Below are 27856 nucleotides of genomic sequence, written 5' to 3' on the forward strand. Positions count from 1 at the left end.
TACGGTAAAACTCTGTTGTTGCCTGAATTTTACCGTATTTACGGTAAAATTCAGTAAAGGTTTACAGTATAAATACCAGTTTAGTGTTCCCGTATTTATACGGTAAAATTATGTGGTTCCCAGAATTTTACCGTATTTATGGTAAAATACTGTAAAACTTTGCTGCATATATACCAACTCAGGGTTCCCGTATTTGTACGGTAAAATGATGTGGTCCTCATTCACCAGTTCCTCGTTCATAGTAAAGCACAACTGCTGGTATTTTTTTTTTTTTTACCCCTCCAGGGGGTCTTTTTTGTGGGCTCTAGTGTCTCTTATATGACAGCAGGCTGACAGGAAACAGGGAAGGAGAGGGGGGAAGACATGCGACAAATGTCGTCGGGTCCAGGAGTCGAACCCGCGACGGCCGCGCCGAGGACTCAAGGCCTCCAAATACGGGTCGCGCTAACCACTACACCACCACAGCACGCCCCAACTGCTGGTATTTTACCATAAATTAGAGATGGTTTTTTTAGAGTGTACATCTGCAATAATACACACATATGAAAATACTTCTGTGCTTTTCTAATTTGCAGCCAGACATGTGAATAGATTGACATGTTGCAATGTGGGGAAAGCACAAATGAATGTTTTATATCTATAGATCTGACACATTTGGACCTTTAATGTGAGCCTCTTTCTTGGTTCTGCTGAATTTACATTCTGTGTGACAATAAAGTCCATTTCCAGTCTCCTATCTTAACAATCTAAAACAAGTAAAATCTCCAGCTAATGTTTCTTTTTTTTATTAGTTGGTTAATTTACAGATTACAAGCAGCCAGCGTGCTTACTCTGCAATTATGCATCAGATTAACAGTGAGCAAATGTTTAGAATAATTTACATTCTGTTTACGGTTAAACTTCGATTCTGCTGATAAAATAAATAAATGACCAAAGAGATATTTCTGGATAATATACAGAAAACACTGTCTTTATAACAAGAACCAAGCATTTCCCCTTTAAATAGTTTAGATTCCCTCAACTTACATTACCAATCTAAGGTATCTTAGGTATGTATGTGATTAATTTGTTCGTTTTATAAGTCATGCGATCAGGTATTGACGTCATTCAAAGATCCGCTGAATTCCTGCAGAATTGAGAAGCTATAAAATGTTAGGATGAGGCAGGACAGCAGACACCTGCGTGGAAACACCTGCAAAGGTAGGAGCAGCTGGACTGACTTTTAAAATCTTTGTACTTTTCCTCACTTTCGAATCAACAAATTTGAGTTTTAATTTTCCATTTATTTACATTTAATTAATTGTTAAATGCAAATGACATTTTTTTCCAGGTTTTATTCGTATTTTTCATGTTTGTTTCTTCCTCAGATGAATGTTCTGACAATAATTGCTGTTGCTGTGTGCGTCCTTGCGCCAGGTGCTTATTGTGAGTCATCCACCGTAGGTAAGAAGAAAAAAGAAAATAATAAAATAATATGCACATACATTTTCACCACTATTTCTAAAAAAAAAACGGAACCTACTAACCGGTTTAATTCTCTTCCAGAGTGGTGCTACCATAACTCAAGCTGCAGTAAGTATCAGTTTCCTCTGTTCGCTCCAACATCATTTCGTTGCAGCCGCTCAGCTCCGTGCCTCTGCCGCAGGTGACAGCACCTGGCCGACCATCGCCCCGCTGCACTGCAACGGAACGCGTCAGTCGCCCATCAACATCGCGTCTGCCAACGCCACGGAGAACAAGAACCTGACGGAGTTCACCTTCGAGGGATATGACAACAAATCCGCCTTGGCCACAATTGAGAACACCGGAGACACTGGTATGTTGAGAGACTGCAACGGCGCAGCATCCCGGACTGAGACTGAGATTATACGGCATCTGACGGACTCAGACTTTATTATGTGGACAGATAAGATGCGTGAATCAAACATTGAATCACTACATTAGCTCTAAACTGGAAGATGTCATTGAAAAATATTAATAACATTTATTTAACAAAATAAAAAATCTTGAGATATTCAATCACTTTTTTCCAGCAAACGGGCATTGAGTTTAATATAAATAGATAAACAAACGTATAGCTTTCAAATGAAACACTAATTTTGCTTACTGTGATATGTGGAAAATGTTGAGTAATTATGTTCAGATTTACATGAACTCATTAGTTACAGAAATATAAGAGTCTATTTCTTTAACCATTTTACACCAAATTAATAACTGAATTTAGTACACAAGTTAATTTATCAGGTATAGTAAGTTGTCAATTTGCCAATGCTGCAATAAATTAATTAGTTTGGTGTTGTAACCAATGAAGTGAGGTTTCTGACTAGTCAGATATCTACACATAATAACAAACAGATCATATGTCAACTTTGACCTAATAGAAACATTTAGTTGTTGGGATGATTAATCCTTTATATAATTAAAATTAGTTCCAACCGATTAACTAATAAATGACCATTAGAGTTAGACCTTCATTTACTGTTGTAGTTTGACCGCCATCCAGCAGAGGGCGCCGCTGGTTGTCCTTTAGCCGTTGATGTAGGATTAAAGATGGCGGCCATGACAGAACGTGAAGGGAAAACAGAAGAAACAGAGTCCGGTGTGGGATGTAAAATGCACTTTTTGCGGTTCTGTTTTGAGATATGAACACTCGACAGGTTTAAGTTTCACCTTAATATCGGAGCGTGACGGAGCAGCATCAACTTCTCATTGTGTTGACAGAAAGACCGAGGGCGCAACAAAAACTGTAAAGTGACGGTAAGCAAAGTCAGTTTTGAGGGCTGTTGTGAGTTAATGCACTTCATAGAGCGTAGTTTGTTGGGGGTTTTTCTCCGAAGAGCTTTTGCTCGTATTTTTTGTGACAGTAGGCAGACAGGAGAGAGGGCGGGGAGAGGGGGGAAGACATGCAGCAAAGGTCGTTGGGAGTCGAACCCGCGACGTCCGCGTCGAGGACTAAGGCCTCCAGGACGTGCTAACCCCTTGCGCCACCACAGCACGCCCCCATGGAGCATAGTTTTAACCAGGGGCGGAGCCAGAGGAGGGATCAGGGGGTACTGGATATTGTTCTTATCTTCATTGGGGCCTGCCATGCAAATGGCAGGAACCTATTACTATTGTCGGAGAGAAGTGTCTCTTTATTTATTTTTCTTCCGTAACCGTTAATGCGGCTCATACCGCTGGGTGCACACCTACAAATGAGGTATCAAAACGTGCAGAAAATTCACGCCATGATTGCTATTACTTTTGGTGGGATTTGGGCTTAACGTGGCGACATAATTCGCAAAAAACTACGAAAAAAATCCCATTATAAGTCAATGGGAAAAATCCTAGAAATACCCTATTTTACCCTATTTTTGAGGATTTTCTGTGTCGTCACAAATTCACCTAGAAATGCCATTCAAATTTCATTTTGTAGATACGTCTGTGATCTCTTCGAAAGTGAAGACGGCTCGTCGATACGAGTTACGGTTTGTCCACAATTTGCCTCTAAGCGACCCAAACTTTCTCATTTTTGCTGAAATTACAGTGACAGCCGATCTCGGTTCATATCTGGGCACAACATTTCTTTCTCTCATCACTGTAAATGCTCTGAGTGAGGTACAGATATGAATCTCGGGACTATCGCAGAAGACACATTGAACTGTCATACGCTCGAAACGCTTTTCGAATATGTATTACGGTTCCCGAACAAGAAGGATTTGTTTCCAATGCTTTTTTTCAGTAAAGTGTGTTTGCTCAAACACACAATTGTGTGTTTGACAGCTCAGAGCTCACAGCTCACACCTGCTGAGACCATTATTTGCCATAGCAACGGAACTCAAGAGGCTATTGGCTGCTGATTTGGACTACAGATACGCATCATTGTAGTTCTATCTATCCTCAGTTGAAACAGATCAGGACTGAGAACTGGCCTTTACAACTACTTGCTGCTTTGGGCTGTATATAACTGATTTAACTCAGTAACTGTTACACATGGGATTAGTTTGGAACTTTAAAATTAAGCATACTGAAAATTTCAAAATAAAAGCCTTGAATATTTTTACATCATGTAATTGCTGTTTTTGGCCTTATGTGACTTTTTTATCCAAAGCAATGTTACACATGGGATTAGTTCGGAACTTTAAAATGGAGCATAATAATAATTTCAAAATAAAAGCCTTGAATATTTTTACATCAGGTAATTGCTGTTTTTGGCCGTATATGACTTTTTCATCCAAAGCACTGTTACACATGGGATTAGTTTGTAACTTTAAAATGGAGCATAATAATAATTTCAAAATAAAAGCCCTGAATATTTTTACATCATGTAATTGCTGTTTTTGGCTTTATCTGACTTTTCCATCCAAAGCACTGTTACACATGGGATTACTTTGGAACTTTAAAATGGAGAATATAAATAATTTCAAAATAAAAGCCTTGAATATTTTTACATCAGGTAATTGCTTTTTTTGGCCGTATATGACTTTTTCATCCAAAGCAATGTTACACATGGGATTAGTTTGGAACTTTAAAATGGAGCATAATAATAATTTCAAAATAAAAGCCTTGAATAGTTTTACATCAGGTAATTGCTGTTTTTGGCTTTATTTGACGTTTTCATCCAAAGCACTGTTACACATGGGATTACTTTGGAACTTTAAAATGGAGAATAATAATAATTTCAAAATAAAAGCCTTGAATATTTTTACATCAGGTAATTGCTTTTTTTGGCCGTATATGACTTTTTCATCCAAAGCAATGTTACACATGGGATTAGTTTGGAACTTTAAAATGGAGAATAATAATTTCAAAATAAAAGCCTTGAATATTTTTACATCAGGTAATTGCTGTTTTTGGCTTTATTTGACGTTTTCATCCAAAGCACTGTTACACATGGGATTAGTTTGGAACTTTAAAATGGAGCATAATAATAATTTCAAAATCAAAGCCTTGAATATTTTTACATCAGGTAATTGCTCTTTTTGGCTTTATTTGACTTTTTCATCCAAAGCACTGTTACACATGGGATTAGTTTGGAACTTTAAAATGGAGCATAATAATAATTTCAAAATAAAAGCCTTGAATATTTTTACATCAGGTAATTGCTCTTTTTGGCTTTATTTGACTTTTTCATCCAAAGCACTGTTACACGTGGTATTAGTTTGGCCCTTTGAAATGAAGCATTCTGAAAATTTCAAAATAAAAGCCTTGAATAATTTTACATGACGTAATTGCTCTTTTTGGCTTTATTTGACTTTTTCATCCAAAGCACTGTTACACGTGGTATTAGTTTGGCCCTTTGAAATGAAGCATACTGAAAATTTCAAAATAAAAGCCTTGAATATTTTTACATCAGCTACTTGTGTTTTGAGCATTATATAACTATTTTAACCCAAGGACTATTACGCATGGGATTAGTTTGGCCCTTTGAAATGAAGTTTAACAAAACTTCCAAAATAAAAGCCTTGACAACATTTTAAATCGTACCGAACGGTGCACGTCCGCCTCGCTTAACGTTCTTGCGGTTCTCCGCGTGCCACTGCTTACGTCGCGGCGTTCTTTGGCGTCGACGCCGATTTGTGGCGCGACGACGCCGGGCCCGAACCCCACGGCCGCGCCTTGGCAGGCCCCGGCTAAATTTCTTCCGAAATTTTCTAGTTTCCTTTTATTCTTCCAGTCAAAGTGACCTTCAATGCTGGCATCAAGATCTCAGGAGGAGCCCTGTCTGAGAGCTACGACAGCCTGCAGGCCCACCTTCACTGGGGAAACGGCACGGCTGAACCCGGATCAGAACACACTGTGGACGGCAAGCGCTTCCCCATGGAGGTATTTCTAATCTTCATGCCAACTTTGGCATCCTGTGTGTGTTAACTTTCTTTAAAAACATATTTTGTTTTCATTCCTCCTTCAGCTTCACATTGTACACAGCAAGTCGACCTACAACCGGAACATCACCCTTGCTGAGAAGGATCCTGAAGGACTCGCTGCTCTCGGTTTCTTTATTGAGGTGAGCAGAGATGACCTCATGTCTGAGAGCTTTTTTCATTTTTTCTGTAGCTGCTTTACCAGCATCTCTCTTCACTTTTAAAGGAGCTGACAGGTGTAGATGATCAGCCAGCCAGCTGGAAGACTTTGACCTCCTACTTCTCAAATATCTCAAATGCTGGTAAGCTGTGGCAGTGTTTCGCAAACTTCTTCAGGCTGAGCACAACTTAACCTATTTAACAAACCACCTAACTTGAAATTGCCCCACAATAACAGATCTTAATGTATACAAGCCGAAATGAAAATATGAGTCTCTGTTCTTTTCTTTGTTCATTAATAAGAAGGGTGAGGTTGTTTTGTAAATGTGACACATAGACGTAAACTCATGGCGTTTTGAGTTATTTACAGATTCTGAAAGCGTTAATTATAAGTTTCTACATAGAAATTAAAAAAGAAGTTGTGTTGTGTCCATTAATAACATTTTAGGCCTATTTGTAATTTAGACGTATAATAGAAGAAAAATAAAATTGAGTTGCTTTGGCAGAAACAAATCTTCTTCTGCACCGTTAAATATAAAAATTAACCACTTGTGACATCACAATGAAATAAGGTATCCCAAGCAAAAAAAAAAAAAAAAATTAACCTCCGAGAATAAAATATAGGTTAATAAAATACACATAATTTTTGTTGTATTGATATGTATACAAGGATGTCTTGTATGTATGTATATTATTTGAGAAAGTCCACTTAGTAAAAATATATCTGGGTCACAACTTTTACCGGAACTTATAAAAAGGAACAGAGGACACTCGATTAGGAGGAGAAAGGGGTGTGGCAGCACGCTGGAAGAGACGCCGAGCGACGGTCCGAGGAGCTTGCAAGATTAGCCCGGAGAGAACTGACTGCTGGACTAAAAGCGTGGCCAGAGCAATTCACAAAGGGGTCAAAAGTCTTCTGGAGGCAAGGTAGAGCCACACGGAGCGTTGACCGGACCCGAGGCGCTCGCGATCCAGGCCTGACGAAGGGAACCGCCCGGGCACACAAACGCCGACCCGGTGAGACCCTTCCAATTTTTTTTCTTTCTTTCTTGTATTTTTGGTGCACGAAGACGGATTAATATTTTTGGGCCCCAACGTTGTTTTTTTGCGCAAACGGAACTTTATTTTTTTTGGATTGCCTAATTATGGACTTTTTTGATGGACTATTATTATTGATGAACTATTTCTTTTTCTTTTGATTTATAGGCTGGGTTATGGACTTAGTTTTGACTGTTTCGTTGTTTAATTGTAAAAAATTAAAGAGTGACGGGTAAAATATTATGATTTCAGGAAAACAATTGATTATTAAATGTAGCGGGCAGCTTGAAGCCGCTTCAGTGCGCTGATGTGTCCCCTCTTTCTTTACATTGATGAAATCGTTTCTCTAGCCTTGTTTGATGGTCATGCTTATTACCAAATTCGTATAAAAAGAAGTAAAAGGACTCACTTGAGCGTGTACATTTCCCGTTTATTCGAGGATTTTGTTACACACTTAGGTCCGTCAGTTGTATGAAATAAAAATAGCAACAGCTGTTGACGTGTGAGAAAAGCGTTAGAAAGCAAAGTTGTAACAGTTCTCACCAAGTGAGACTTGTTCTCCGGCGCAGAGCCGTTCAAAAGAATCGAGTTGCTCCTGAACGACACATTCAGCAGGTATGACTGTTTTTCTTTTGAGTGACCAAGTTTTAAGCCACTTATCCATCATTATTATTTTTAAACATAATCTTTTGATAAGTGAACTGCAGGCGTCTCGCGTTGACATTAAACGGTCGTTTACGTGCAGTACCTCACCAACCACTAGGGGGCCCTGTGGTAAAGCTCATTTGTTTTTGAGCGCCTCACTTTGATGCTCATTTCTCTCCTCAGGTGTGATTATCAAAATCCCAGATAATATTTCTCTAGACGATCTCCTTTCTGATGTGAACCGAGCCAATTACTATCGCTACCTCGGTTCCCTGACCACTCCCACCTGTAACGAGGCCGTAGTTTGGACCGTGTTCAAAGAACCGATTAAAGTCAGCAAAAACTTGGTGAGTGTCTCCATAAGGGAGGTTCTGATTTGGATCCTACAGAGTGGTTTCTTCCCATGAGGCTAAGCGTTGTCCATCCTCCCTTCAGATCGACCTCTTCAGCACAAGCCTGCACATCAAAAACTCCACTTCTCTGATGGTTAACGTGTATCGAAGCACCCAGCCGTCACAGCCGGTCTCAACGCAGCCGAAGGCAAGCTCCTCCACCAAATCTGGCTACTCTCTGGCTCTGATGACCTTTGCCCTCATAATGGCGAGATATTAAAACAAAGGTTAAAGTGGAAGGTCAACTTTTGGATAAAACATGCATATGAAAATGAAAAGACTCGCCTGTATTGAAATGACCATGCAACACAAATGCATTTATTTTTTTACTCGTTTATTCTTGTGGTTCTTCTTGCACTTTGCAGAAACGCCTGCGTGTTTAAATTGCACTAAAATCGAGCCTGAAACCGGTTTTAGTTTGTGATGAAGGTTTAAAGTGTTACTCTGGTTTATGAAGAACTTGACTTTATCCTGTTTGTTCTCTGGCACATTGTGTACAATCATTGAAGATAAAAACCTTTTCAATAAAATATTTATCAATGACTTCTGAGTGTTTGGTTTTTAATCTTCAATATAGTTTTGAGTTGGTTTTTATTTTTACAGGAGATTCTGTGAATTAGTCTGTGATGGTTTCCTGCTTTTAAAACAAAACTTATTTAATATAAAATTCTTTGTTTACAATTAAAGGTCAGACTTTTTCTCATAACTTTACATTTTGATTTAAATATTAAATGATCGATGTTTTGATCAGATACTCTGTATTAGAGTAGTCTTTCTACCAAATGCGTTTTTACTCTTGAGTAATATCTTTTTTTGGTTACAGTAAATTCAGATTTGTTAACAACAGTTGAGCATCGAGTGTCTTTCAGGTAAATGGGTCACACTGTGCAGTACAGGTGTTTCCTTAGAACTATCTCTTGATCTTACACGTGACCTATTATAGCGTCACTGAGGAATGATCAGAATTTACCTGAGTGACGTAACAGACACAATAACCTTCACCTCTCCAACCTGGTGCAGGTGCACAACACAAATTGACTAAAATATGTCCTTGAAGGCAATTAGACGAGTTTCTAATACAACTTATGTAAAGTGTTGTTCTGGTATTTGAGGTTCATTCCACCTGTATTTGTGTTTAAACGGATGAAAGAAAGTTGCAGCTCTTGTTCATGAGCAAAATAAACTTAGCCAGTTTTAGATTTTGTGAGTTTTAGTGTGTGTGTTTGTGAAAGATAAACTTGCAGTACTACACTGACTGTGTGAGTTTTTAAAGCAGAACCTTTTCCAGGATTCAGGGAAGTTCTCTTTTACCCTCAGCAGCACCGCAGGGCAAAAATCGAACTAACATGTTGGAAATTTACTGTGGCGGTGGGGCAGGTGTCAGCACTGTCTTCTCACGCTTGTGTGTGTGTGTATTGTTCGCCAGCCTCCCTGGGGTGTAACCCACCTTTACAAGCAGAATTGGTTGAATGGATGGAAATTTAGAGAAGAAAAGCTGATAGAGAAGCACTTTCAATGTTTCCACAGCAGTTATTTAAAGTTAAACATAGAAGCGATTTGTCTTTTTGTTTGCAAATACAACATCCACAGACCCAGCTCTTAGCTAGACTACAGGAAGGAAACACACTGGAATACAATGTTTGTAGCACTTTGGATCTGCTTCATTTCAGACAGAAAAAAATCAAAAACAATAAAAGGAAAATACAAAATTTTAACATTGAAAAAAAAAATCTGAAAAAATCTTTTGCATGAGTTCATTAATCCAAAAATATTTGTGTGAATTTTGATACCACCTGTTACAATGTGTGTGTTCACACACACTGCATATTGGTTAAAACGTACACAGATTATTTTATTGCTGTGATAATTTATCCAAATGCTAAATAGGAAGCCTGCCTTCCTCTTTAGGAAACTTATAGATCTTCTCCATACATAAAGGTGAAATCACTGTGACAGAAACTGTTTACTCTCATTTTCACCCAAACAGAAACTTACAGTTGGTGCAATATAGTCAAAATACATTCCTTTCCCCTACTTTACTTAAACCATAACTGCTATTTAAAAACGTGATGGTTTTATGGTTTCACTATTTTATTTTGACTCTGTGGGAGTAAAAACGTGTCCAGTGTTGCCAGTGGGCCATCCAGTGTCTCAGAGGTTGCTGTAATTGCCAAGTTTCCAAAGCAGCAACACAACAGCAGCCCTCATAATGCCAAAGCAATATAAAAGCTTCTGGGAAATTAAGTTCCTGGGGAAAGGGTTCAGGGTGGCCCAGTCAAATCACCGTTAGACCCGACAAAAACAATACGCACAAGAGTTCATTGTCTGCTCTTTCTGCACAAAAAACCCCTAAAAAAATCAGACAGATAGTGAGAGGTTCTGATTACATTTTTGAATATTTGCAATTATATGTCTGACTGTTCATTTTACACTGAAAACTCCATTAAAACAAACATTTCCAGTTCATCTGTGTGAATTTCTGAGGATTTCATTTAGCTACATAACAGCCCTTTATCCAAATGTTATTAACACAAAAACAAGTAAATTCAGACGATTATTAAGCAGCAAACCTTAGACCACAAACAGAGATAATGTACAAGTTAAAATATAATCACACGTAGAAAATCTAACTACCATATTTCAAATTGTAATAATTTAAAAACAGGATAAACCAATTCATAATTGGTTGAATATATTTTAAACACATCTACAATATATTGGAAGAACTCGATTTGGAAGTCAGAAGAAGGCGCCTCGGTTTTAATCTTCTAAATTTCTGTCTGGATCAGATAATAAAATGTGAAAGAAGAGCTCCATTTGCTGAATAATGGTGTTAAATATCAAACTCCCAAAGAGGCTGATATTTTGGTCCATTTTTATTCTATAAACACAAATATGTGAAACTCAACCGGGATGGGAGAGTGCTGCTATCCTACGGTTGCCAAATCCTGCAAGTAAACCCTTTGAATCAAGAAATAAAGCTGTTTGATGGTAGAAAGGAGTCCCGTTTACGCTGCAGTGTAGAGAAAACAGCCCACATTAGTTAATTATTTACAGAAATCAACCCATTAATTATCAGCATAACGGCAACCAGCAGCAGACAGTCGTTCCTCAGTGACAGAGACGATCTGTTGAAGGCACAGCTGCAATCCTTCCTAGGATTCTGCGGCGCAGCCGTCGGAGGAGGACCCGGACACCGCAGCCAGTCCATCCCTTTTATGCATGAGTTTCTTCTTGCCTCTAAAAAAGAAAACCTCTCCTCTGATGTTTGCTACTGCATCAAAGCCTCCCTGGCATCGCTCATCGAATGAAGGCACAGGACTAAAATAGGGAGAGATTTTAAATGCAGTTACAGGAAAATATCACTAGAGGGCGGAACAAGACTAAATATGAACAAAGAGGCTTACAGTTTATTACACTCATAATAATGTGTATAAATCAAGGAGGAATCGACACAAAGCTTTCAACAAACCAACCCTGTAGAAACTCTCCATCATAGTCATACTAGCATTATGCTAGCAGGTTTGAATCCTGTAAACTGTAATCCTTTACTTTACTTGTTACTTGAGAAAAGCAATCAGACTATTAGGGATGCATCGATATGAAAATCTGGGTCAATAACGATATCATTTTTGCCATTTTGCTGATAACTAATGTTTACAGATATTGTATATATCACATGCAGCTCTGGAAAAAATTAAGAGTCACCTGCAAAATGGTCAATTTCTCTGATTTTACTCTTATACAATACCAATGTTTTAAGTATTTGGTGGAATAACCATGAGGTTTTCAATGGGCTTCAGTGCAGTGGGCTGTTGATTTTTTCCAGAGCTGTATATTTTACCATCTTTCAACGCCTTTTAATATTGTATATATTATAAAAATTTTACTATCTTTTGACATCTTTAAGAAAAGCTTTTGTGCTTCAGTTGAATTCCCCACAGTCCTGCACTGCATCACATTCTCCCCCAGAAACAAATGGCAAAAAGATGGAAATAAATATCAGGTTTTATTTTTTGTTTTAATTAATTGGTTTGTGGTGCATTTCTATCCTAAAGAAAAAGATATAAAACTTCAGGTATCTCACAAACCTTATGAAAGCCATAGGTTAAAGCAGAAAGTACAGTGGCCACCTTATGAAAGACTTTCAGTATTAAATTATACAGCATGAACTGATCAGTACATTATTGCAAGACAACGCCAAAGAAAGTTTTCCCCATGTCCTTTACAGGGTTCCGTAGGAAACACCTGATGCTGTTTGCTTTATGATAAAAATGTATTTTTTCCTCTATAATATCCACTATATTCTGGAACAACATGGACCTGAAAATGTCTTTGCTTTTGCTCGTCATGAGAAACGTTTTTAAAAAAATCATCAATTAGAATTAAATCTTCCTTTCCTGTCATTTTGTCAGATTGTGTGAATTTCGTCTCTGACTGAACATCTTCGCAATTGAAGTGTTAACGTTACGTTTAACTCCATCAGATGGCGCTGTTCCCGGAGAATGCAGGATATCACAACGTCTTCCGGCCCGGTCAGTCTCTTCATTCCAGAAAGATCTACACCACGGCTGCAGCCGCCGGACCCGGACCCGGAATTTGGTTCATGTGATTTGAAACAAAACAAATTGCATGAACAAATGCAAAACAAAAATGTTTAGACAACTTGTCTCTTGTTAAACCAACTTTATGAACTTTAATTTCTGAGTTAAAACCAAAACAATATTTTTGTTGACTTAAATTGCATTTTCAAGGCAGCAGTTGGACTTTCATTTTCAAGTTAAACCAACTTCAAATGTTTTACAGTGTGCAAGAAGTTCATTTGGTGTTTGTTGGGTTTTACTATTTGCGGTAAAACCCAAATAATGTGTAAATGTCAGAAGGTCTCCAGTATTAAACTATTTTATGCTTAACTTTCTCAAATGTCACTGCAAAGGACATACAGAACCAAACTTTCTGCATGCATGTTTTCCCAGGATTCTCTAGTTTCTTCCCACATTCTAGAAACACAATTGTTGGATTATTTGGTTTCTCTAAACATCCCTGATAAACAAGTTTAGAACATAAATGGGTGTGTTGTTGAATAGAGAAATACTTCTTGGGAGCCGGTCAGGCAGCCTTTAAATCAGTTTCTCCTTTACTAGTATTTCAGAATACTGTGTGAAATATCTTTTCACTAATGACTCATTTTGTGGGAACATTTCCTGTTCGGTTGGTTTGCTGTAATGAAAAACTTATGCATCACAGAAAATAGGCCATAATATGTGAAAAAAGCCATATTTTTAAATCTATTATCTCTCTTAAGGAAGTCTGTCCTCAAGATTCAGGAGTGATTTTCTGCCATTCTTGAAGCACATTTGTGAGGTCACCTACTGATGTTGGACGAGAAGGCCTGGCTCTCATGGTGCGTTCACACCAAACACGTTTTGAGCATCAGGGTCGTCCGGTTTACATTCAAAGTCTAGAGGTTCGTCGCGGCACGTTTTGCGCGTCAAGCTCTGCAGCTTTTCAAGTGTTTTATTTATTTGTTTATTTTGAACAGACAAATGTAAAAGCAAGAAAGAATAAGAAAGAAAGATTTAGTTTAAAACAAATTATCATGCCCCATTGACATGTAATTTTATATTATCTGTTTAAAAAGGAGCAGGTAGAAGATGCAAGATCTAATGAGTTCTTACCCCTTTCATACTCAACTTATAAACAATTAAATCTCCAAACACCAGATAAACTTAAATTATTTCCACCTTACATGACATAAATCTCACATTGTCATCTTTAAATATACAATCAAGATTATGTACTCATGACTAACTATATACGGACCTCGCTTGGAAGAGGATTGACGAGGAAGTTAGAATGACGGGTAATATAACTTTTACTATTTTAAAATATTTTCCCCTCAATTGAGCTATCCAAATCCATCCACCAAAAACATTGAGTGACGTTAACAAATGTTAAATAAACATTTATTTAAACGAAATACGCAGGAGACGGTGGAAGAGTTTGAAGGACACATTTCCTGAGGAGTCTCTTCTCACCGCCCGCCTAGAGCCATTTTGACGCATCTAGAGCAAAATGTCAGCGTCTGACTTCAAAGTGCGCACGCGTGAAAAACACGTTTTGACATGTGAACCCAGCATCAGTCTCCACCCAAAGGTGTTCTGTCGGGTTGAGGTCAGGACCAGAGGTGGGACCAAGTCACTGTTTTGCAAGTCTCAAGTCGTTGTCCTCAAGTCCGAGTTAAGTCTCAAGTCAAGACAGGCAAAAGTTGGGAGCTTGGAATTTCAAGTCCTTTCCAGTCGTTATCTTTAAAAAAAAAACAATGTTCCAATTATGCTAAATGTAAATAATAGACCATGTGTTATTTAAACAATCAAACACAGTGCACTCATTGCAAATAAAGCACAGTGTTTTTGTGTAAGAAACCGTAGCTTCCCTTATGAACACACCATCCATCCTGTGATGGAACTGGACCCGTTTCATCATTATGATGGGACAGAGACAAACTCTCTTCCCTGAGTTCAGGTCCAGAACCTGCTTTCTGATCTGGACCCCGCTCACTATCCACCGGCTTCCTGAGCTAACTCGGTGCACATTGATGTGGATACGTTTTAATCACCAGATATATACGGCATGGCCAGGGGCGCAGCTACATATTTTTGAGGTGGATCAACATTTTTCCTACACAATCCTAACAAACGTTGTAATGTTCTCCTCACAATATTTATTTACTATTAATCTATTTGTATGATTTGTTCTTTAAATTGCCATCTATATTATTTTTCAGACTCAGGAAATGATTGAGGGATGAAGAGACTGATGTCTGGTTCTTTAGGTTCTGACGGGTCTGCGGTTCCTCTCCTGATCCATTCTGTTTGATATCAAACCCACTGAATATCGATACACATTTATTTTATTGCCCCTATTAAACTTCACTGTGATTGGTTAACTTGTCTTCCCACCACCGTCTGCATTTTTGCCAGAGGTTTGACTTTAAGGACTGTGTTTTATCGGGCGGACATTTTAAAAAGACAGACAGCAGCTCACTGCGGCTGCGTAGTGTCCGTCTCTAGGTAACCATGACAACAGCGTCAGTTAGTGGGGTCCTATTTAGCTCCCGCAACGACAATTTAGCTGACCTTAATATTTCCCGTGTTTTGTTTTGGTCATTATTATTACACTTATTGTTGAGGTGTGTGTGATAGGTGTGTTTATCAGACATTTACAGCAATACGGAATAAATCGCGTCCCGTGTTGGACAACAACAACCGCCTGTCATTGTAGCCTAGCTTAAGCTAACCTGAATATTTACAACTCTTGTTGATACACTGACATTACTCACCTTCTGTCTTTCAACCACTTTGAAAAGCTTTTCTTCGTCTCTCCAACATCTTTATCCTCCCTCCTCTTCTTTTTTCTGTTTTGTGCCCCGGAGTTTTTTCTGCGCCCATCTTTAGCTCCCGGTTGTCGAGGCTTTACTACAAATTTAAAAGAAAAAAAACTTTTTTCAGCGCGTTGTCGAAGGGCCGCTGCCCGAGCTGCCTGTATGGGAGGCGGGCGCCTAATCAGTGCTGTTCCTCTGTTATTGATCATTTCAATCACAAACAGCTGTTAAGTACATAAAATGCTGACTAGAAAAAAAAAAATCCCCACATCGTTTTTGCGCCCCCTCTCGTGCAGCGCCCCTATGCGTTGCATACGCTGCATAGCCACCTTTTGCGCCACTGAGCAAGACTAAACATAGCAGCATACAAGTGAAAGATAAGCACCATCACCAACGTAACCCAGAGTTGCTAACACGACGTTAACTAGTCAGTAAAAGAAATGTACCGCTTACCTCTCTGTCCAACTTCAAATGCCGAACAGTTGGAAGTTGTTGTATCTCCATCTGAGGTACAACTATCTCAGATGGAGATAATAATCAGACAAGCTCTGATAAATAAATGGATAATGTACAGAAAACACTGCCTTTGTAACAAGAACCAAGCATTTCCCCTTTAAATAGTTTAGATTTCCTCAACTTACATTACTAATGTAAGGTATTTTAGTTATGTACGTGATTGATTTGTTCCTTTTGTCATGAAGTGGTGGAGTTGGGTGGCGAGGCAGACGCGGCGGAACCAGGTTGCAGAAAAATGATGAGGTTTAATGATGACAAACAGTACAGATGATCCAAAAATAGTCCTAAAACCCAGGCAGCACTGCTGAGCGGAAACCAGGGCTCAACACAGGTAGCAACAGGATGAACGAAAGGACATAGACGAGGACCCGACAAAGACGCAGAGACACAGGTGACACTAAATACACAATCAGGGAACGAGACACACCTGGGAACAATCAAAGGGAGGACAGGACAACACGCAGACTCAGACACAGAAAACTCGAAATAAATACACAGAAAAACACAGATCCTGATCTTTTATAAGTCATGCGATCAGGTATTGACGTCATTAAAGTATCCGCTGAATTTCTGCAGAAATGAGAAGCTATAAAACACAGGTGTCAAACTCCAGTCCTCAAGGGCCGGTGTGGTGTCCTGCAACTTTTAGATGTGCCTCTGCTGCAGCACCTGAATAGAATAATTAGGTCATTAAGGCTCTGGAGAACTGATTTACACAAGGAGGAGGTGATGAAGCCATTTCATTCCAGCGTTTTGTACCTGTGGCACATTTAAAGGACACCGGCCCCTGAGGGCTGGAGTTTGACACCCCTGCTATAAAATGTTAGGATGAGGCAGGACAGCAGACACCTGCGTGGAAACACCTGCAAAGGTAGGAGCAGCTGGACTGACTTTTAAAATCTTTGTACTTTTCCTCACTTTCGAATCAGCAAATGTGAGTTTTAATTTTCCATTTATTTGCATTTAATTAATTGTAAAATGCAAATAAAACATTTTTTCCAGGTTCCATTGGTATTTTTCATGGTTTGTTTCTTCCTCAGATGAATGTTCTGACAATAATAGCTGTTGCTGTGTGCGTCCTTGCACCAGGTGCTTATTGTCAGTCATCCACGGTCGGTAAGGGGGAAAAAAGAAAATAATATGCACATATATTTTCACCAGTATTTCTAAAAAAACGGAACCTACTAACCGGTTTAATTCTCTTCCAGCGTGGTGCTACCATAACTCAAGCTGCAGTAAGTATCAGTTTCCTCTGTTCGCTCCAACATCATTTCGTTGCAGCCGCTCAGCTCCGTGCCTCTGCCGCAGGTGACAGCACCTGGCCGACCATCGCCCCGCTGCACTGCAACGGGACGCGTCAGTCGCCCATCAACATCGCGTCTGCCAACGCCACGGAGAACAAGAACCTGACGGAGTTCACCTTCGAGGGATATGACAACAAATCCGCCTTGGCCACAATTCAGAACACCGGGAAAACTGGTATGTTGAGAGACTGCAAAGACGCAGCATCCCGGACTGAGACTGAGATTATACGGCATCTGACGGACTCAGACTTTATTATGTGGACAGATAAGATGCGTGAATCAAACATTGAATCACTACATTAGCTCTAAACTGGAAGATGTCATTGAAAAATAATAACATTTATTGAACAAGATAAAAAAATCTTGAGATATTCAATTTTTTTTCCAGATGCGGTAAACTGGCATTTAGTTTAATATAAATAGATAAACAAACGCATAGCTTTCAAATGAAACACTAATTTTGCTTACTGTGACATGTGGAAAATGTTGACTAATTATGTACAGATTTACATGAACTCATTAGTTACAGAAATCTAAGAGTCTATTTCTTTAACCATTTTACACCTAAACCTCAACATCTGTGTTTTGTTTATGTTGTTTAAAAAGGGCAGAAAATGTTCTATTTGGTAATGATTTAACTCATTTTTCCAGAAGACATGGAGGTTTCAGTGAGTGGAAGTTAATCCAATAATATTTTTAATTGAAGAAAATCACAAAAACTGAAATTTTCGTGCCTGACTTTTTCTTTTATCTGACTTAAATAAGTTGCTTCATATAGTCACAAATTAGTAACTGAATTAAGTACCCAAGTTAATTTATTAAGTTGTCAATTTAAACAAATGCAAAGAAATTTAGTTTAATAAAGTTAATTTAACTACTCTTGTTTCAGTTTACCTGACTTCAACTTTGATGGTATGTCAACTTCATTTAGAATTGTAGCCAATGCTGTAATAAATTAATTAGTTTGGTGTTGTAACCAATGAAGTGAGGTTTCTGACTAGTCAGATATCTACACATAGTAACAAACAGATCATATGTCAACTTTGACCTAATAGAAACATTTAGTTATGATTAATCCTTTATATAATTAAAATTAGTTCCAACCGATTAACTAGTAAATGACCCGTAGGCCTTCATTTACTGTTGTAGTTTGACCGCCATCCAGCAGAGGGCGCCGCTGGTTGTCCTTTAGCGGAGCCGTTGATGTTGGATTAAAGATGGCGGCCATGACAGAACGTGAAGGGAAAACAGAAGAAACAGAGTCCGGTGTGGGATGTAAAATGCACTTTTTGCGGTTCTGTTTTGAGATATGAACACTCGACAGGTTTAAGTTTCACCTTAATATCGGAGCAGCATCAACTTCTCATTGTGTTGACAGAAAGACCGAGGGCGCAACAAAAACTGTAAAGTGACGGTAAGCAAAGTCAGTTTTGAGGGCTGTTGTGAGTTAATGCACTTCATGGAGCGTAGTTTGTTGGGGTTTTTTCTCCGAAGAGTTTTTGCTCGTATTTTTGTGACAGTGGGCAGACAGGATAGAGGGCGGGGAGAGGGGGGAAGACATGCGGCAAAGGTCGCCGGGAATCGAACCCGCGACGTCCTCGTCGAGGACTAAGGCCTCCAGGACGTGCTAACCCCTTGCGCCACCACTGCACGCCCCCATGGAGCATAGTTTTAACCAGGGGCGGAGCCAGAGGGGGGGATCAGGAGGCACTGGATATTGTTCTTATCTTCATTTCCTTTTATTCTTCCAGTCAAAGTGACCTTCAATGCTGGCATCAAGATCTCAGGAGGAGCCCTGTCTGAGAGCTACGACAGCCTGCAGGCCCACCTTCACTGGGGAAACGGCACGGCTGAACCCGGATCAGAACACACTGTGGACGGCAAGCGCTTCCCCATGGAGGTATTTCTAATCTTCATGCCAACTTTGGAGCCTCCTGTGTGTGTTAACTTTCTTTAAAAACATATTTTGTTTTCATTCCTCCTTCAGCTTCACATTGTAAACATGAAGTCGACCTACAACCGGAACGCCACCCTTGCTGTGAAGGATTCTGAAGGACTCGCTGCTCTCGGTTTCTTTATTGAGGTGAGCAGAGATGACCTCAAGCTTGAGAACTTCTTAAAAAATTTTCTGTAGCTGCTTTATCAGCATCTCTCTTCACTTTTAAAGGAGCTGACGGGTGTAGATGATCAGCCAGCCAGCTGGAAGACTTTGACCTCCTACTTCTCAAATATCTCAAATGCTGGTAAGCTGTGGCAGTGTTTTGCAAACATCTTCAGGCTGAGCACAACTTAACCTATTTAACAAACCACCTAACTTGAAATTGCCCCACAATAACAGATCTTAATATATACAAGCCGAAATGAAAATATGAGTCTCTGTTCTTTTCTTTGTTCATTAATAAGAAGGGTGAGGCTGTTTTGTAAATGTGACACATAGACGTAAACTCGTAGCGTTTTGAGTTATTTACAGATTCTGAAAGCGTTAATTATAAGTTTCTATATGGAAGTTAAAAAGTCATGTTGTGTCCATTAATAACATTTTAGGCCTATTTGTAATTTAGACGTATAATAGAAGAAAAATAAAATTGAGTTGCTTTGGCAGAAACAAGAATCTTCTGAACCATTAAATATAAAAATTAACCACTTAGTTCCGTCAGTTGTATTAAATAAAAATAACAGCTGTTGACGTGTGAGAAAAGCGTTATTAAGCAAAGTTGTAACAGTTCTCACCAAGTGAGACTTGTTCTCCGGCGCAGAGCCGTTCAAAAGAATCGAGTCGCTCCTGAACGACACATTCAGCAGGTATGACTGTTTTTCTTTTGAGTGACCAAGTTTTAAGCCACTTATCCGTCATTATTATTTTTAAACATAATCTTTTGATAAGTGAACTGCAGGCGTCTCGCGTTGACATTAAACCGTCGTTTACATGCAGTACCTCACCGACCACTAGGGGGCCGTGTGGTAAAGCTCATTTGTTTTTGAGCGCCTCACTTTGATGCTCATTTCTCTCCTCAGGTGGGAATAAAACAATCCATGATAATATTTCTCTGGACGATCTCCTTTCTGGCGTGAACCGAGCCAATTACTATCGCTACCTCGGTTCCCTGACCACTCCCACCTGTAACGAGGCCGTAGTTTGGACCGTGTTCAAAGAACCGATTAAAGTCAGCAAAAACTTGGTGAGTGTCTCCATAAGGGAGGTTCTGATTTGGATCCTACAGAGTGGTTTCTTCCCATGAGGCTAAGCGTTGTCCATCCTCCCTTCAGATCGACCTCTTCAGCACAAGCCTGCACATCAAAAACTCCACTTCTCTGATGGTTAATGTGTATCGAAGCACCCAGCCGTCACAGCCGGTCTCAACGCAGCCGAAGGCAAGCTCCTCCACCAAATCTGGCTACTCTCTGGCTCTGATGACCTTTGCCCTCATAATGGCGAGATATTAAAACAAAAGCTAAGTTGGAAGATCAACTTTTGGATAAAACATGCATATGAAAATGAAAAGACTCATCTGTCTTGAACTGACCATGCAACACAAATGCATAAATTTTTTTACTCGTTTATTCTTGTGGTTCTTCTTGCACTTTGCAGAAACGCCTGCGTGTTTAAATTGCACTTAAATCGAGCCTGAAACCGGTTTTAGTTTGTGATGAAGGTTTAAAGTGTTACTCTGGTTTATGAAGAACTTGACTTTATCCTGTTTGTTCTCTGGCACATTGTGTACAATCATTGAAGATAAAAACCTTTTCAATAAAATATTTATCAATGACTTCTGAGTGTTTGGTTTTTAATCTTCAATATAGTTTTGAGTTGGTTTTTATTTTTACAGGAGATTCTGTGAATTAGTCTGTGATGGTTTCCTGCTTGTAAAACAAAACTTGTTTAATATAAAATTATTTGTTTACAGTTAAAGGTCAGACTTTTTCCTCATAACTTTATATTTTGGTTTAAATATTAAATGATCGATGTTTTGATCAGATACTCGGTATTGGAGTAGTCTTTCTACCAATGCGTTTTTACTCTTGAGTAATTTCTTTTTTTACTTTTACCTGAGTAAAAATATGTTGAAGTCGTGTGACTTTTACTTGAATTAGGAAATTCCTGTTCCTAACCTTCCTCTCCAACACAAATTGACTAAAATATGTCCTTGAAGGCAATTAGACGAGGTTCTAATACAACTTATGTAAAGTGTTGTTCTGGTATTTGAGGTTCATTCCACCTGTATTTGTGTTTAAACAGATGAAAGGAAGTTGCAGCTCTTGCTTATGAGCAAAATAAACGTAGCCAGTTTTAGATTTTAAATTTAATGAGTTTTAGATTTTAAATTTAGTGAGTTTTAGTGTGTGCGTTTGTGAAAGAAACTTGCTGTAGTACACTGACTGTGTGAGTTTTTAAAGCAGAACCTTTTCCAGGATTCAGGGAAGTTCTCTTTTACCCTCAGCAGCACCGCAGGGCAAAAATCGAACTAACATGTTGGAAATTTACTGTAGCGGTGGGGCAGGTGTCAGCACTGTCTTCTCACGCTTGTGTGTGTGTGTATTGTTCGCCAGCCTCCCCGGGTGTAACCCACCTTTACAAGCAGAATTGGTTGAATGGATGGAAATTTAGAGAAGAAAAGCTGATAGAGAAGCACTTTCAATGTTTCCACAGCAGTTATTTAAAGTTAAACATAGAAGCGATTTGTCTTTTTGTTTGCAAATACAACATCCACAGACCCAGCTCTTAGCTAGACTACAGGAAGGAAACACACTGGAATACAATGTTTGTAGCACTTTGGATCTGCTTCATTTCAGACAGAAAAAAATCAAAAACAATAAAAGGAAAATACAAAATTTTAACATTGAAAAAAAAAAAATCTGAAAAAATCTTTTGCATGAGTTCATTAATCCAAAAATACTTGTGTGAATTTTGATACCACCTGTTACAATGTGTGTGTTCACACACACTGCATGTTGGTTAAAACATACACAGATTATTTTATTGCTGTGATAATTTATCCAATTTATGTTGCTAAATAGGAAGCCTGCCTTCCTCTTTAGGAAGCTTATAGATCTTCTCCATACATAAAGGTGAAATCACTGACAGAAACTGTTTACTCTCATTTTCACCCAAACAGAAAGTTACAGTTGGTGCAATTTAGTCAAAATACATTCCTTTCCCCTACTTTACTTAAACCATAACTGCTATTTAAAAACGTGATGGTTTTATGGTTTCACTATTTTATTTCGACTCTGTGGGAGTAAAAACGTGTCCAGTGCTGCCAGTGGGCCATCCAGTGTCTCAGAGGTTGCTGTAATTGATAAGTTTCCAAAGCAGCAACACAACAGCAGCCCTCATAATCAAATCAAATTTTATTTGTATAGCACATTTCAGCAGCAAGGCATTTCAAAGTGCTTTACATCATAACAAACACAGAAACACAATGCAACATAGAATCAATAATCAAAACACAGCATTAAGTCAAGTTCCATTAATACATTTGTAATTGATTACATTTCAAATACAATTCTAAACAGGTGGGGTTTTATTCGAGATTTAAAAGAAGTCAGTGTTTCAGCTGTTTTACAGTTTTCTGGAAGTTTGTTCCAAATTTGTGGTGCATAGATGCTGAAAGCTGCTTCTCCTCGTTTGGTTCTGGGGATGCAGAGCAGAACCAGAACCGGAAGACCTGAGAGGTCTGGAAGGTTGATACAACAACAGCAGATCTTTAATGTATTGTGGTGCTAAGCCGTTCAGTGATTTATAAACTAACAACAGTATTTTAAAGTCTCTTCTTTGAGCTACAGGGGGCCAGTGTAGGAAGTTATAATAATAATGCCAAAGCAATATAAAAGCTTCTGGGAAATTAAGTTCCTGGGGAAAGGGTTCAGGGTGGCCCAGTCAAATCACCGTTAGACCCGACAAAAACAATACGCACAAGAGTTCATTGTCTGCTCTTTCTGTACAAAAACCCCCTAAATAAATCAGACAGATAGTGAGAGGTTCTGATTACATTTTTGAATATTTGCAATTATATGTCTGATTGTTCATTTTACACTGAATACTCCATTAAAACAAACATTTCCAGTTCATCTGTGTGAATTTCTGAGGATTTCATTTAGCTACATAACAGCCCTTTATCCAAATGTTATTAACACAAAAACAAGTAAATTCAGACGATTATTAAGCAGCAAACCTTAAACCACAAACAGAGATAATGTACAAGTTAAAATATAATCACACGTAGAAAATCTAACTACCATATTTCAAATTGTAATAATTTAAAAACAGGATAAACCAATTCATAATTGGTTGAATATATTTTAAAACACATCTACAATATATTGGAAGAACTCGATTTGGAAGTCAGAAGAAGGCGCCTCGGTTTTAATCTTCTAAATTTCTGTCTGGATCAGATAATAAAATGTGAAAGAAGAGCTCCATTTGCTGAATAATGGTGTTAAATATCAAACTCCCAAAGAGGCTGATATTTTGGTCCATTTTTATTCTTCAAACACAAATATGTGAAACTCAACTGGGATGGGAGAGTGCTGCTATCCTACGGTTGCCAAATCCTGCAAGTAAACCCTTTGAATCAGGAAATAAAGCTGTTTGATGGTAGAAAGGAGTCCCGTTTACGCTGCAGTGTAGAGAAAACAGCCCACATTAGTTAATTATTTACAGAAATCAGCCCATTAATTATCAGCATAACGGCAACCAGCAGCAGACAGTCGTTCCTCAGTGACAGAGACGATCTGTTGAAGGCACAGCTGCAATCCTTCCTAGGATTCTGCGGCGCAGCCGTCGGAGGAGGACCCGGACACCGCAGCCAGTCCATCCCTGTGGCCTTGTGAGAAACATACTCCTGGTTTATTCCCCCGTCCTTCAGCACCCAGTAGAAATCGTCCTTAAAGAAGTAGGCGTTTCCTGAAGAATGACAACGGCAGCAACGTTCAGTGAGGACAACCAAAGAAGCTCGACGGCTGCATGTCACTGATCCGTCTCCATAGTTCTGTGCTTTCTGCAGCTGTTATGTTTCTCTATACCAGGAGCATCAAACTCATTTTCACTTTTAGGCCAAATCAGGACCATGGCTGCTCTTAAAGGGCCGGCTGTGCCAGAATGTATTGACAAAACGCGGGAACAAGCTTTTAAAACATTAATAAATTCTTAAAATTACATTATACTGACCGCCTTTTAACATCAATGAGACCCTCCAGGGTTTTGTGATTATTTGCAATAAAAATCAAATGTTTTTATTGCAACAATTTAGTTTCTACTAATTTAGAAACTCCTATTAGTTTATACATTTTGCTTTCTTTTGTTATTTTGTTTGTATTTCCTCTAATTCATTGCTTTGTTGCTGAAAATGTGCGGGATAAATAAAATTACCTTACCAAAAGTTTCGGGAACATTTTATTTGAAGGGTTGTGCATTAGACTGACATGACGCCGTCTTAACCATAAAACACCTGTTATGAACATGAAGGAGTCCTTATGAATGTTTACAACTGTGGTCATGAATTGTCATTTGGTAAATAATGACACTTTTAACGCAGAGTTGCACTAAAAGTCCATTAAATGTGTCAACTTGCATGAAAAATGTGATTATTTACAGAATGATACATCATGACAACAATCATAAACATTCATGAAGACTCCTTCATGTTTATTACAGTGTCATGTCAGTCTTATGCAAAAGTGTTACCAAAGTTTTTCACAGTAGTTCTGCATTTTCATAATTTAATCTGTGATTCCTCCCTTAGCTTGTAAATGTCTTAAACAACATTTGAATGTGTTTTTTTTAGTTGCTTATTTATTTTTTTGTAAAGACCTAGAGCTGTCTGCTATCCAGTGTTGACTACATTCTACATATGAAAACATCTAGTTTGGTTTATCTACCTATAGCTTATGTTACTCATTCAACGACTGGGATCGTTGTTACCTTCACCCCAGGTGATGACATCATCCATGTGGGTTGGCATTCCCGTCCAGAGGTCATTGGCCCGTGGGTAGCCGGGATCTGGCTCCGGATAGCCTGTTTTTTGGCTTTCATCAAACCTCCAATACTGCCCCCCGCTGAACAGGTACGTCTTCCCGTTGTGGGCCCAGACGAAGGCTGCATCCACCCGGTCTGGCGCGGCGCCACTCGGCGTCGTCATTCTCCAGTCGGACAGGGGCCGAGGGTAACCGCTCATCACATTCGTGTCACTGAAGACCCAGTACTGTGAGCCTGAACACATCAGAATGGTTCCAAACATTTGGTGGACATCTGCTTTGATATAATGCCTCACAAAAAATATTCATACCTCTGTTTTTTGCATATTCTCTAACATAATCCAGAACTTTAAACCAACCAAAATACTAAGATTTTGTTTTCTTTCAGTTTTAATATTTTATTAATATTAAAACTGTTTGAAACTAGACAAAAATACTTGGTTATATTTTGTGTTTTTGCAGTGTTGGTTTGGTTTCTCTTTGCTTCCTCAATAAATATTTGAGCAAACTGCTGCATGCTGTTTTAGAAAGGAGCAAACATGTCAGATGAATTAGCCAGGATCAAACTTTCTACTGTAAAACAGGTTAAGCTGTAGCTTTATTACCGATGAAGAAGATGATTTTGCTGTCGCTCTTTCTCTCATAAACGGCGTCGACTTTGTTTGTTCCTGTCGGAAGGCCCATCCAAAAGTTTGTGATCACAGCCGGCCTTAAGGACAACAAAGAGCCGTCTCGCTTAGTTCTCCAGAAATGTGCACCTATTAAACAAAGAACAGGGTTAAAACATGACAACAATATTTATTTGTAATTGTTAAACTTTTACGCATGAGTTTCTTCTTGCCTCTAAAAAAGAAAACCTCTCCTCTGATGTTTGCTACTGCATCAAAGCCTCCCTGGCATCGTTCATCGAATGAAGGCTCAGGACTGAAACAGGGAGAGATTTTAAATGCAGTTACAGGAACATACCACCAGAGGGCGGAACAAGACTAAATGTGACCACAGAGGCTTACAGTTTATTACACTCATAATAATGTGCATAAATCAAGGAGGAATCGACACAAAGCTTTCAACAAACCAACCCTGTAGAAACTCTCCATCATAGTCATACTAGCATTATGCTAGCAGGTTTGAATCCTGGGCTCACTTGCAACTGTAATTCTTTACTTTACTTGTTACTTGAGAAAAGCAATCAGACTGTTAGGGATGCATCGATATGAAAATCTGGATCAATAACGATAATATTATTTTTGCCATTTTGCTGATAACCGATATTTACAGATATTGTATATATTACATGCAGCTCTGGAAAAAATTAAGAGACAAAATGCTAAATGGTCAGTTTCTCTGATTTTACTCTTTATAAGTTTATGTCTGAGTAAAATGAACATTGTTCTTTTATTCTACTGACAACATGTCTCTGAAATTCAAAATTTAGTATTTACAGTATTAGCAGAAAATGACAAATGGTCAAAGTAATAAAAAAGATTTTATGCTTTCAGACCTGAAATTAATGCAAAGAAAACAAGTTTCTAATTATTTAGAAACAACAATACCAAAGTTTTAACTATTTGGTGGAATAACCATGAGGTTTTCAATGGGCTTCAGTGCAGTGGGCTGTTGTTTTTTTTTCCAGAGCTGTATATTTTACTATCTTTCAACGCCTTTTAATATTGTATATATTATAAAAATTTTACTATCTTTTGACATCTTTAAGAAAAGCTTTTCTGCTTCAGTTGAATTCCCCACAGTCCTGCACTGCATCACATTCTCCCCCCAGAAACAAATGGCAAAAAGATGGAAATAAATATCAGTTGTTTTTTTAAATTAATATTGGATATGTTCACAAATGACTAATACAGGGTGATGCATCGTACATTTCTAATTAATACCCTTCACAGGTCCTGAACCAGGAAACCAACCAGTTTAAATCAGCTTTACCAGTTCTTGTATGAAGAGAAGAGTTGCCAATTATCAGAATAATATCAGAATGATGGAGAAAAGAGGCAGAGCGTGGCCGAACGCTTGCACTGCCACGGTGAACAGGCCCTGACAGAATAATGTCAGGACCTTGTTTGGTTGTTTCCAAAAGCATGTGGTTCCTCAGAATGTTGCTGTCATCGAGTTTGTATTTTTGCTGAAATAGAACAGTTCCAATGAATCGTAAAAGCCCCCGCTTACGCATTAAGCGGGGGCTTAATGCGTAAGCCTCCATGATGGCTGTATTTGAGCAGAACAGAATTAGAAGTTGTGGTATTTCACTTTTGTGAACTCACAGAGTTGTTGGCCTCGGGGGTAGAGGACTCGGAAAGAGGGGTGGGTCAGGATTGACTCCACCTGGTTGTGTGTCGTCTCTCGCGCCTGAAACAGAATCATGACTTTAAATAGGAACTGAAAGCTGATGACAGCATGAGAAACGTGATTCTCAGGAAGCGTGGGTGTCTGTCAACAAGCATGCAACTGGACAGAAGTATCAGATCAAACTCTTATTCCTTGTGATCTCAAGATAAGTATTAAAAATAACAATTTCATGCCCAATCTAAAACGCTTGTTTTAAGAGAAAGTAAAGTTATCATCAAACACAAACTTCATTTCCATTAACAG

The 27856-nt window shown here is 38.7% G+C and overlaps 3 protein-coding genes across 6 annotated transcripts in view; 2 read left to right on the forward strand and 1 right to left on the reverse strand.

Moving 5' to 3' along the window:
* The first annotated feature begins 833 nt into the window (after positions 1–833).
* LOC111609932 (carbonic anhydrase 4-like) lies at positions 834–8620 on the forward strand. 3 transcript variants are annotated; one of them, XM_023341419.1, is made up of 9 exons: positions 843–1200; positions 1368–1443; positions 1546–1572; positions 1646–1816; positions 5657–5805; positions 5891–5986; positions 6070–6145; positions 7869–8032; positions 8121–8620. In XM_023341419.1, exons 2-9 carry the CDS (start codon positions 1368–1370, stop codon positions 8295–8297), a joined length of 936 nt encoding a protein of 311 aa, XP_023197187.1. In that variant the 5' UTR covers positions 843–1200; the 3' UTR covers positions 8298–8620. The 3 variants fall into 3 exon arrangements, with proteins under 3 accessions (XP_023197188.1, XP_023197189.1, XP_023197187.1); XM_023341420.1 differs by lacking the exons at positions 7869–8032; positions 8121–8620 and adding an exon at positions 6761–7343 and having other exon boundaries at positions 834–1200; XM_023341421.1 differs by lacking the exons at positions 7869–8032; positions 8121–8620 and adding an exon at positions 6767–7343 and having other exon boundaries at positions 834–1200.
* A 2379-nt stretch (positions 8621–10999) lies between these two features.
* The window catches only part of LOC102218160 (matrix metalloproteinase-17-like), a 32329-nt gene continuing 15472 nt past the window's right edge, over positions 11000–27856 (reverse strand). The window contains exons 7-12 of one of the 2 annotated variants that reach the window (XM_023341418.1): positions 27529–27613; positions 26097–26179; positions 25861–26013; positions 25203–25490; positions 24075–24185; positions 11000–11266 (exon numbers count right to left, since the gene is read on the reverse strand). In XM_023341418.1, coding sequence (XP_023197186.1) covers positions 11121–11266; positions 24075–24185; positions 25203–25490; positions 25861–26013; positions 26097–26179; positions 27529–27613 — 866 coding nt within the window. In that variant the 3' untranslated portion in view covers positions 11000–11120. Of the gene's footprint in view, positions 11267–23018; positions 24186–25202; positions 25491–25860; positions 26014–26096; positions 26180–27528; positions 27614–27856 lie in introns of those variants that run through there. The other variant, XM_023341417.1, reaches the window with a different exon arrangement.
* On the forward strand, positions 16769–21048 carry LOC111609933 (carbonic anhydrase 4-like). Its single transcript, XM_023341422.1, has 9 exons — positions 16769–16848; positions 17018–17093; positions 17186–17212; positions 17286–17456; positions 19033–19181; positions 19269–19364; positions 19449–19524; positions 20297–20460; positions 20549–21048. The coding sequence occupies exons 2-9, from the start codon at positions 17018–17020 to the stop codon at positions 20723–20725; spliced, it is 936 nt and encodes a 311-aa protein (XP_023197190.1). The 5' UTR covers positions 16769–16848; the 3' UTR covers positions 20726–21048.

The sequence above is a fragment of the Xiphophorus maculatus genome, chromosome 10 (genome assembly GCF_002775205.1).
Source record: "Xiphophorus maculatus strain JP 163 A chromosome 10, X_maculatus-5.0-male, whole genome shotgun sequence".
NCBI classification, from domain to species: domain Eukaryota; kingdom Metazoa; phylum Chordata; class Actinopteri; order Cyprinodontiformes; family Poeciliidae; genus Xiphophorus; species Xiphophorus maculatus.